Source organism: Oncorhynchus tshawytscha, linkage group LG32, assembly GCF_018296145.1.
Source record: "Oncorhynchus tshawytscha isolate Ot180627B linkage group LG32, Otsh_v2.0, whole genome shotgun sequence".
NCBI classification, from domain to species: Eukaryota; Metazoa; Chordata; class Actinopteri; order Salmoniformes; family Salmonidae; genus Oncorhynchus; species Oncorhynchus tshawytscha.
Window position 1 is genome coordinate 10599984 of NC_056460.1, and position 11685 is coordinate 10611668.

The following is an 11685-nucleotide window of genomic DNA, read 5'->3' on the forward strand; positions in this document are numbered from 1 at the left end:
TGATTTATCTTTTGCAAATTAATTGATGGACTTTAGATTCTATCCTGTTCTATTCTATGACATTACATTTTATAAGTGACACGTGGATTGCTGAATCACCAGATTTATGTTTTTAAGTGCAGTCACATCAAGTGCAGTCACATAGTGTGAGGGCCTGTGCGATGACTCTCGTCCAGGAAGTTTTGATGATGTGGCACAGTCTGGAATAGAATAGATTCTGAATCTTTATTTCTTATTTTTCCTCCCCTAATTTCCTTAGTCACTTTAATAGCACAATGTTAGATTGTTTCTTCCCGAGCCAAATTGAACTGAAATTGACACAGCTTTTAAGTTGGCAAAGACTGGGCGGTGAGATGCCAAGAACAGACTGAGCAGATCAGGTGCCCAGCACTGCCCACAGCCATTGGCACAAGTGGTCAGATTTTTATTCTGTGCACCGGAGAAAATAATGGACTAATTTGTTGAAGTCGTCCTATCATTTCCTAAGACGTGCAGTGAATTCAAAATAGGCCTTGAATACTAAATGTTTATTATTGCCTAAGCTCTTAGGGATGTTATTACCATGCTGATTATTGCAACGAATCAATCCATAGCCTATTATACAGCCATCAATCAATAACATTCAGCAACAACAAATGTAGTCTTGTATTGAATTAATTTCCCCCAATCAATGTCAATAATTGGAACAATTTGGATGTTGTAATATTTAGGCTACTATGCATGTCACTAATTGCAAAGTAGCCCATCATTCTGAAATGATTAATTATTTGTGTTATTTTGTGTGTATTTTTTTTGTATTGCTAGATATTACTGCACTGTTGGAGCTAGAAAACACAGGCATTTCGCTGCACCTGCGATAACTTCTGCAGATCTGTGTATGCGACCAATAAACTTTTATTTGATTTCTCTCTCTCATCACTTCACGCTACGGGGAGAGAGAAATGGGGGGAGGGAGACAAGGGACACACTGAACACAGAACGAACGCATAGGATTTGCGGAAGTGAGGGAGCGGGTGGGGCTTCGCTGGGAACATGAGAGAGATAGAGATAGCGAGAGAAAGAGAGTGGTCAGACTTGTGAGGCTTTTTATTCTAACATATGAGACCGTATGTTTGACCCCGGGGTTCGACTGCTTACAACAGCAAGCTGGATATATTTATGCGTGCACTCGCTCGGTCTTCGTTAGAATAGAAATGGATGTCGTTTTTTTGTAGGCGCTTATCTGTGCGATAATGAAAGAACGCTTTAAATAGTTTATTCGCTCGTAGCCTATTTATGGTAGATAGCGCTTTGGCCTTTCTTTATTATATGACAACGGGGATCCATCAAACGGCGGTAGCTATGTGAAGCGTTGAAATCGTTTATTCCCTTTCGTGAATTGAGGAATAATTATGAACAACGCGCAAGATATGTCTCCCGATTTTGTCTTGATGCGCCTGGTTTCCGCGGCCGAGGATGACCGCTTAGACGAGGAGAATGGGAATCTGTCGTCGGGTGGAGTGGTGGCAGGACTCGGTAAAGAGGTCTTGGCTCATAGCAACATGAAAGGGGGCTTGGAATTCTCCCGAGATCCCAAGACAGGCCTCGCGCATTCCGGGCATCTCTCTTCGCTGAACAATGCACAACAGAGCTGCGGAACGGCGGCACCTGACACCGGGGTGATGGCAACTAGACCTTCGGTGTCTATTACTCTTCCTCCACAGAGCGCTATGGAGGCCAAGGGCTTTGAGTTCGCTCACAGAGGCGGCTTACGGCCTCAGCTCCTTGTGTTTCCTAACATATTGAGGGATGGTGAGGAGATTTTAGACCGTGAATCCGACGGTCGGAATCAGTCGAGGGAACATATTGGTTTGGACAAGACCTCCGGCTCTGTCTCCGACATAAGCGGAGGCATCAATAACAATACGCTCAGCGCCGGCGACACGCAACAGCAGAACCATCTGTCCCGGAGCTGGGGTCTGCATCCCCGGGTGGCATTATCCACGGTTGCTGTCGATATCGAGATAGGTGAGCTATGTCATCGGCACCGTTTGATCACCAACCCATTAGACTGGCCTCCCTTATCGGATAAATCCAATCCTCTCACCATGATAGAGTCGAAATGGGGGTGCACAACCGGGGAGCTGCCCGACGGCCCAGTGTTCGACCTGGCCAGAAGGTTCGGGGAGCTGGGGCTCGGCGCGGTACCCAAGATAGTATTCAAGGACGGGGAGATGCCCCAGTGCTCGTGTCAGGGTGCACATGGGCCGGCACCGGCGGGGATGGGCCATGGGGATGACCCGACTGAGACTAGCGATGCTTTGTTGGTGCTGGAGGGGCTGGGGACTGGGGACGTGGCCAGCCTGGGTATCACTGGCTGCCCGGACGACGATTCGGATGAAAGTCGAGCACGTCGAGTTCAAAAGATGTCCGGTGCATTTTCTCTCAGTAGCTTTCAAGCAGAGTTGACCAGACAGATGGAAGGGGTGGCTGGAGAACCTTGTCCGTCGGCGCACGGTGACGCACAAGTATGTAGCCTGCATGGAAACGCACCTAACCCAACTCAACCGAGCCCGGGAGATACAGAACAGAATCCAGAGGTGTCGAAATTACCTGGGGCCTCTGCGGCTACACCAAGCTCGGACCGACCTGTCAGTCCAAACCCTAGCCAGGCATCAACACCCCGGAAGCGGGCAGACAAGTGCGTCAGTGCGCCCCGGACTCCAAACGGTCGGGGAAGCGACGGAGAGAAAACACTAAAAGTTCCAGGGAAGTCCAGAAAGGGCTCACTTAAAATACGCCTGAGTAAACTTTTCAGAACTAAAAGCTGTAGTGGTTCCAATAGCCTTCTGGATAAGAGGCCATCAGTGGCCTTTTCAATCTCCTCCGCTGGAAGTCTGACAGACGTGGCCAGTGGAAGTGGTGGGGAGCATGACGTGGACAGGTAAGGACTTCAACAATTTTAAGCATCGTGAGTAACTACCGATTGTATGCCTATAATTTATATCTGGATATTATAGACCCATAACTGTCAGAATATTTTCAAAATCTGTTTTTGTTTCTTCTAAATCTAGGCTACCTAGCTAATATCTATTTTTCACCCTATCACCTCTATATTCCATCCCTCTATAACTTATTTCATTCCTATTTTGCTGTCTTTCTCTTGCCACAGCCAACCCAGAATGACCAGGGCCCAAAGTGCCTTCTCTCCTGCTTCCTTTGCTCCTTTCACTGGTAAGGGGCTCTGCCATTTCTTGGCTGAAGAGGCAAACTCTGGTCCAAGAACTCATGTCTCTTTAGTGGCATCACTCTCTTCCTCTGTCATTTCCTGTCTCACATTCCCTCTCTCCCTTTCTCTTTCCTTCTTTCCATTTCTGGGTGCAGGTGAGACTGTTTCATTGGTGGATGTGGATATTTCGAGGAGAGGAGCGAACACTCGGCACCCTCCCACGCCTCCACCTCCGCCACGCAGAAGTCTCAGTCTATTAGGTACTTTACCTCCTTTCTTTCTCTCTGTTCTTTCTCTCCATGTGTGTCTCTGTAGTCTATTTTTCTCTGTGTCTCTCCCTTACTTTCACGCATCTCTTTTGCCTATGTTTCTACCTGAAGGCAAACGCAAACACTAAAAATGATTCCTGCACACCCTCACTCACCCTACTGTCCTATAGCCACCGTATTACCTCCCTCTCCTGAAAGCAATATCACAGTATGTAAACATACCCATTCTGTTCTATGGTGATGGAGAGCCTAATAGCTTTACACCATCTCTGATCCCCACGGCAACACTCACATCGACAGCCATAAGTCTGAGGGACTGTTGTATTGTGGCCTTTATAGACCAGCGTTTCTCAACATCGATCCTGGGGACCCACCCTCTCGACCTATCAGAATTGAATGTTCAGCCAAGCAGTGGTACAAGGACAAACCAATTTACTGAGTTGAATCACCCATTTCTGGCAACCTAAAAATATAAAATGACATCGGATGTCGTTTTGATTTGTTAATTACCCTAGAATACTTCACGGAGTACATTTCAATAAATAAAAATATGTATCAAAAAACAAACAGTGCAAAAAAAGTTGAGATGAAAACTTCACATCACAGTGGGTCCAGAGGAGAGGAGTTGAGAAAGCCTGTGATCTAGACCCCTCCCTGGTCTGAAACATCCCCTCCCCCTGCTCTGTTCCAGATGACATAGGTGGGCCGCAGCCTGGTCCTTTCCTAGTGGGTGTTATGGGGGCCTCCCTACAGTCCCTCCCCCTGCCTCTTCCTCCTCCTCATCCCTCCCATGCCACCATCCAGCATAGTATCAGCCTCAATGGTAAGACACCAGAGAGCAGAGAGCTGGGAGCTGTGCATGGGGCAAACGGGCGGACGGTGTCGTAATAGAGCACGTAATGGCCAGAGCCAAAGACTCTGAAAAGACCAATAATAATACAAAACAGTACCAATATGATACATTTATAATGCTGTATTTATAAACATGTGTGAATATATCAGTAATCATAAACATGTATAACATCTGCAGTTATGAATATATAGGTAACATAAAACCTGTGTGCCTGTCGGCCAATGCCTAAGTTCGTAGAGTGATATGTTGTGACACTCGCGTGTTGGGGTGAAGGTTGTATAGTTGCCCTCAGGTCAAATACTGTAAGTGCTTGTATTCAGGAAAGACTATACAGACCGATCAGCGTGGAAATGAATCGTGAAGGTGTGCGGTCGCGAACCAATGCTTGTCTGATCTTTTTATTATATGTCTTGAGAATTAGTATTTGTGGCACCTGGTCTGTCTAAGCAGTCTTGCTCAAATTGAACACCGTTATCATCTATTAGTAACAAGTCCTAACTTGAGATCTATGCGTGTGACTTGAACTTTCTTGCAACTCCCATTTATGCCAAATGTAATGGTTTGGGCTACACATTCATATCATTGTGTCTAGCTGAATATTTCTCTATTTGTTTCAGATGCATTCCTCCGGGCCCTGCCTCACTCCACCTCTTCACAGCTCCTCTCAGCTCCTCTCTCTTCCAGGTTGGCCCCGCCCCCAAGGCTCTGTCCTCTGAGGCGGCCTGAGGCCAGCAACTTCACCGCTAGTCTGAGAGAGCTGGAAAAGGTAATTGCGACCCACTCAACGACACACATACACATACATACTGACTGAATATAGACTCACTACTAATCAATTGGGTTACATACTAACAAATGGGTACAAATATTTAATTGATGATAACTGCCTGGGTGTTAGTGGGTGTGTGATAACAAACCTTTAATTGATGATAACTGCCTGGGTGTTAGTGGGTGTGTGATAACAAACCTTTAATTGATGATAACTGCCTGGGTGTTAGTGGGTGTGTGATAACAAACCTTTAATTGATGAAAACTTCTTCATGACATTCATTCAGTTCTACGTTTATATTCGATTCTATGGATGGTGTGTGTGTGTGTGTGTGTGTGTGTGTGTGTGTGTGTGTGTGCGCCTGTGTGTATGTTTCTATGATATTTGTTCATAATCACCTACATGTCTATCCCCAGTGTGGCTGGTACTGGGGTCCTATGAACTGGGAAGATGCAGAGATGAAGTTGAAGGGGAAGCCTGACGGGGCGTTCCTGGTGAGGGACAGCTCTGACCCCCGCTACATCCTCAGCCTCAGCTTCCGCTCCCAGGGAGTCACACACCATACGCGCATGGAGCACTACAGAGGTGAGTTACACACCCCACACGCGCATGGAGCACTACAGGGGTGAGTTACACACCCCACACGCGCATGGAGCACTACAGGGGTGAGTTACACACACCGCACGCGCATGGAGCACTACAGAGGTGAGTTACACACCCCACACGCGCATGGAGCACTACAGGGGTGAGTTACACACACCGCACGCGCATGGAGCACTACAGAGGTGAGTTACACACCCCACATGCGCATGGAGCACTACAGGGGTGAGTTACACACACCACACGCGCATGGAGCACTACAGGGGTGAGTTACACACACCACACGCGCATGGAGCACTACAGGGTGAGTTACACACACCACACGCGCATGGAGCACTACAGAGGGGAGTTACACACACCACACACGCATGGATCACTACAGAGGTGAGTTACACACACCACACGCGCATGGAGCACTACAGGGGTGAGTCCTGTGTACAGTAAATACGCAGAAACGTGCACACAGTCAGTCAATCACACAAATATAAATGTTGTAGCTACTCAGTCAGTATGTTTATTGACACACATACACACACACGAAGGCAGGCACACACACACACAGACACACACACGCACACAGAGCAACATGGTGAGTCACCCGCACACAAATTGGGTGAACGACAAAGACATGCTCGCATATATACATGGCATACGCATAAAGCACTTCTAACGGGATTTACTCACATACAGACACATTCATCATGCAGTGTAAATATATGACAGACAGAAAGCATGCAGTTAATTCTATTTATGTTTTTACACATACAGCACATATCAGCCACCCAACCCATGGGTTAGATGAGAAAACCAAGTTTGATATATGATATAATACGTGCCTATAACAAGTAATACAGCGTTATACCTGAACACTTTAAATAAAGTGGTACCACAAGGTTCTATTTCATTCCCCTTTAAATGGTATTTGGTTCTATTTCATTCCCCTTTAAATGGTATGTACGTGTAAGTGTTCGGTGTAACCTTAAGGTGTGTGTCCCTTCCATGTCTCCATCTATAGGGACATTCAGCTTGTGGTGTCACCCCAAGTTTGAGGACCGATGTCATTCTGTGGTGGAGTTTATCGAGCGAGCCATCATGCACTCCAAGAATGGAAAATTCCTCTACTTCCTGCGATCACGTGTGCCAGGTAAAAACAGCCCCCATTCCTACACGGCCTAACCAATTAGATGTTTATGTTAACTACCACATAGTGTAGTGGTTGGAATGACAGTAAGCATAGCATACAAGGTTGCTGAGAGGTTACGAGCATCTGTATTGGTTGTTTGTGCTCATTCGTGTGTGTGTGTGTGTGTGTGTGTGTGTGTGCATTGAATGTGTGTGTGTGTGTTCCAGGGCTCCCCCCTACCCCGGTGCAGCTGCTCTACCCAGTGTCCCGGTTCAGCAACGTCAAGTCCCTGCAGCACCTCTGCCGCTTCTGCATCAGACAAATGGTCCGCATCGACCACATCCAGGAGCTGCCGCTGCCCAAGTACTGCCATACTCAATTTATCCAAATATTTATTCAGTCATTCATTTTAACCTTGTATTTGTTTTCTTGGAAATAGTTGTTAGTGAAATAGCATTCTCTCCCGAGCTTTGACAGAAATGCCTCAGCATATTATTTTAGTCTAAATAAATAAATCAAGGAAATAATCCTTGATTGCTGACAGACTAGACATGGATGATGTGCTTTGAGACCAAGTGAAAAGTGCTATAAAAAGCAGCTGTACTTTAATGCAATCCATCATCATCCTCGTCAGTTTCCTTTCTTTTACTGAGAGTGTTATACACAGGGAGAATACTGCCTCGCATGCTAAACTTAATGTAAAGGCATCTGTCTGCATTTGACCTCTCCCTCTCCAGACCACTGATCATGTACCTGAGGAAGTTCTACTACTACGATGCAGAGGAAGAGATGTACCTGTCAATCAAGAGCATTCGACCAGGGGCTGGAGTAGAACAAGAGGCCGAGTCTCAGACGTAACTGGAAGAGGTGTCTGCTGGTCTGCCAGTCTTCCAGCATCAGCCAATCAAAGTCCTCGGGCACCCTCTGTATCCAGTCAGCTGCAGTCAAAGGGATCCAGATGACCATGCCTTCTCTTGACTTTGACCAATGAGAGTAGAAAGGGACAGTAGTGGAATGCTGGAAAATTGTCCATACGGCGGGCACACATGGGGCAGGGACAAAAAAGGACACAGCCTCATTGAGAACGGACAGGAGAACGGACTCTTCTAGCCTGTAAACAACCTGAAAACAAAAAAACAACAACTTGAACCTAGACTTTGAATCAATCCCTAGACAGATATTCACTGTACCTATGAACTGAAGTTGATGCACTGGTCCATTTGTACTGCTATTTTTTCCAATTATCATAATTTCCTTGTTTTCTTCCCTCCTGTTGCTATGAGGGTTGTTGTGGACTGGCCCACAGGAGGCCATGGTTGATCTTTGTTTGTTGGTTTTAATTGTCAAAAAATCCCTGATTGTAACTTGCTCATCATTCTGTTCCTCCATACCCTAAGCTGGCCACAGGCTCAGCATTTTCAGTAAAAGAGAAAAAATATGACTTCCCTCTTTTGCACAATCAATTTTAATTAACTGAAATAAAGTGGTAGTAGGTGCCAGGCGCACCGGTTTGAGTGTGTCAAGAACTGCAACGCTGCTGGGTTTTCCACGCTCAACAGTTTCCTGTGTGTATCAACAATGGTCCATCGCCCCAAAGGACATCCAGCCAACTTGACAAAACTGTGGGAAGCTTTGGAGTCAACATGGTCCAGCATCCCTGTGGAACACGCTTCACACCTTGTAGAGTCCATGCCCCGACAAATTGAGACTGCACACCTCAATCCACACATACAGTTGAAGTCGGAAGGTTACATTTAAACTCAGTTTTTCATAATTCCTGACATTTAATCTGAGTTTAAAAAATCCTGTTTTAGGTCAGTTAGGATCACCACTTTATTTTAAGAATGTGAAATGTCAGAATAGTAGAGAGTGATTTATTTCAGCTTTTATTTCTTTCATCACATTCCCAGTGTGTCAGACGTTTACATACACAATTAGTAGTTGGTAGCGTTGCCTTTAAATAGTTTAACTTGGGTCAAACGTTTCAGGTAGCCTTCCACAAGCTTCCCACAATAAGTTAAGTGAATTTTGGCCCATTCCTCCTGACAGAGCTGGTGTAACTGAGCCAGGTTTATAGGCCTCTGTGCTCGCACGCTTTATCAGTTCTGCCCACAAATCTTCTATAGGATTGAGGTCAGGGCTTTTTGATGGCCACTCCAATACTTTGACTTTGTTGTCCTTAAGTGATTTTGCTACAACTTTGGAAGTATGCTTGGGGTCATTGTCCATTTGGAAGACCCATTTGCATCCAAGCTTCCTGACTGATGTCTTGAGATGTTGCTTCAATATATCCACCTAATTTTCCTACCTCATGATGCCATCTATTTTGTGAAGTGCACCAGTCCCTCCTGCAGCAAAGCACCCCCACAACATGATGCTGCCACCCCCGTGCTTCACGGTTGGGATGGTGTTCTTTGGCTTGCAAGCCTCCCCCATTATGGCCAAATAGTTCTATTTCTGTTCCATCAGACCAGAGGACATTTCTCCAAAAAGTACAATCTTTGTCCCCATGTGCAGTTGCAAACCGTAATCTGGCTTTTTATGGCAGTTTTGGAGCAGTGGCTTCTTCCTTGCTGAGCGGCCTTTCAGGTTATGTCGATATAGGACTCATTTGACTGTGAATATAGATACTTTAGTATCTGTTTCCTCCAGCATCTTCACAATATCCTTTGCTGTTGTTCTGGGATTGATTTGCACTTTTCGGGGGAAAAAAATACATTCATCTCTAGGACGCGTCTCCTTCCTGAGCAGTATGATGGTTGTGTGGTCCCATGGTGTTTATACATGCATACTATTGTTTGTACAGATAAACGTGGTACCTTCGGCCGTTTGGAAATTTCTCCCAAGGATGAACCAGACTTGTGGAGGTCTATTTCTTTTGATTTTCCCATGATGTCAAGCAAAGAGGCACTGAGTTTGAAGGAAGACCTTGAAATACATCCACGGGTACACCTCCAAATTACTCAAATGATGTCAATTAGCCTGTCAGAAGCTTCTAAAGCTATGACATCATTTTATGGATTTTTCCAAGCTGTTTAAAGGCACAGTCAGCTTAGTGTATGTAAACTTCTGACCCACTGGAATTGTAATACAGTGAATTATAAGTGAAATAATAATCTATCTGTCAACAATTGTTGGAAAAATGACTTGTGTCAATGCACAAAATAGATGTCCTAACTGACTTGCCAAAACTATAGTTTGTTAATGAGAAATCTGTGGAGTGGTAGAAAAACGAGTTTTAATGACTCCAACTTAAGTGTATGTAAACTTCCGACTTCAACTGTACATAGTGACACATGACCACTGATACACTCATGCAGGCCTTCATGAGGGAGGGGGGAGGGAGGGGACGGCACAACTCAATTTTAGGAAGTTGATCCTAATGTTTGGCACACTCCAGTGTATGTCAATTCCCGTGTGGGTGTTTTTGCGGTAATGATGAACGTGGCCCTTTCAATCCATACAGACTGATGTAATAATTAAGTAGTAGTGTAAACAGCATCAAGGTCAAATGTTTTTACTCCATCATACACTCTTAATAACTCAACTACCAATGACAACACACACCCTGTTGTATAATCGTCGGGACAAGAGGCATGCAAAGCATAATGGCAATGTCAATCTTCACACAGAATAGTTTTTAACACTTGCACTTGACAAAAACATCAACTCATCCTGTCATTTTGACTGCTTTGCTTTTTAGTTCCCCCCCTACCAAACATATGCTTATTTTATTGTGCCCCTTTTTCATTGTGATCCTATTCACACACACACACACAGGAAGGATGATTTTGTTGGGGGCCAACTTAATGGATGGACAACACATGAACTTGGCATCTAACTATGCCAGCAGTATTGGTGATTTGCCTCTATAGAGAGAATCCAGTTGTGTAAATGGGTTTGTGATTATATATTAAAATAGGAAATTGGATAAGAAGGTCCAGCAGGTCTACACTAAGGGTTTAATTATTTGATATTTTCAATTCTGAGCTGAATTTGTTTGTGTAATTATTTTACTGATTGTGTTGAAATGGAAATGACCCTAACCATGAACTGGTCTCTTGGTGCTGACTGGTTTCAAATTCTTGCCCATACTCTATACCCATCAAACTCAACTCTGGACCTTGAAGCCAGTTCCACTGCTTGTTTTCATCATTCACCTCTAATCAGGGACTGATTTAGATGAGGTGGTAAAATGAATGAGCAGCTAGAACAGAGCACTTGCAGGCTTCCGGACCTTGTAGGGTAAGACTTGAATACACCTTCTCTAAAGGCGTATTATCCATGTCATATATCAAATCAGCCTAAAAATGGTAGGCCACCAGGAGCTAGTGCAAAGTGGTACTATAATGTTTTAATAAGCAGAAATACACGTCTGATAGTTCCCTTAGACATAATTTTGCAAGCTTGATAATCGTGCATAATAAGCCTATTTTGCATGCACTCAATGATCGCGCTACTACACCTGTAAAATATTACTAATGACTGGGATATTCACATAGGTGTAGGTGAGTATTTAGAAAACATGTTATTACTATAGATTACCTGAGGATCTACATCACTACAGATCAGCTGTAATTTAGTTTGAGTGACAGAAACGAGTTTGTAACAGCTTTCCCTGTGCCCTTATCAGCACTACCTTCATACCTCGTCATCCGTAAGCCTTATTGTGTGTTGACTATGACAGACTGAGTATAGCCTATCCATTCTAATAACATACTGTATCTGTGCTTTTGTCGTAGGTATTACCTGAATCAAATGGCTTAAAACAAGCTCATTGATCAAAATGGATGTCATTCTGAGTTTGACCGATTTGTCCCATAGAGCTCTTATTGGACATTATAGACGTCATTTAAATGTAAA

At 44.6% G+C, this 11685-nt stretch overlaps 1 protein-coding gene across 3 annotated transcripts; it reads left to right on the top strand.

The window, feature by feature from the left end:
• The first annotated feature begins 1000 nt into the window (after nt 1-1000).
• Nucleotides 1001-8325, top strand: LOC112245647 (suppressor of cytokine signaling 7). 3 transcript variants are annotated; one of them, XM_042310672.1, is made up of 9 exons: nt 1001-2923; nt 3152-3213; nt 3364-3468; nt 4169-4300; nt 4948-5096; nt 5516-5684; nt 6715-6843; nt 7050-7185; nt 7560-8325. In XM_042310672.1, the coding sequence occupies exons 1-9, from the start codon at nt 1392-1394 to the stop codon at nt 7678-7680; spliced, it is 2535 nt and encodes an 844-aa protein (XP_042166606.1). In that variant the 5' UTR covers nt 1001-1391; the 3' UTR covers nt 7681-8325. The 3 variants fall into 3 exon arrangements, with proteins under 3 accessions (XP_042166606.1, XP_042166607.1, XP_042166608.1); XM_042310673.1 differs by lacking the exon at nt 4169-4300 and having other exon boundaries at nt 7560-8324; XM_042310674.1 differs by lacking the exons at nt 3364-3468; nt 4169-4300 and having other exon boundaries at nt 1002-2923; nt 7560-8324.
• Nucleotides 8326-11685: the final 3360 nt, after the last annotated feature.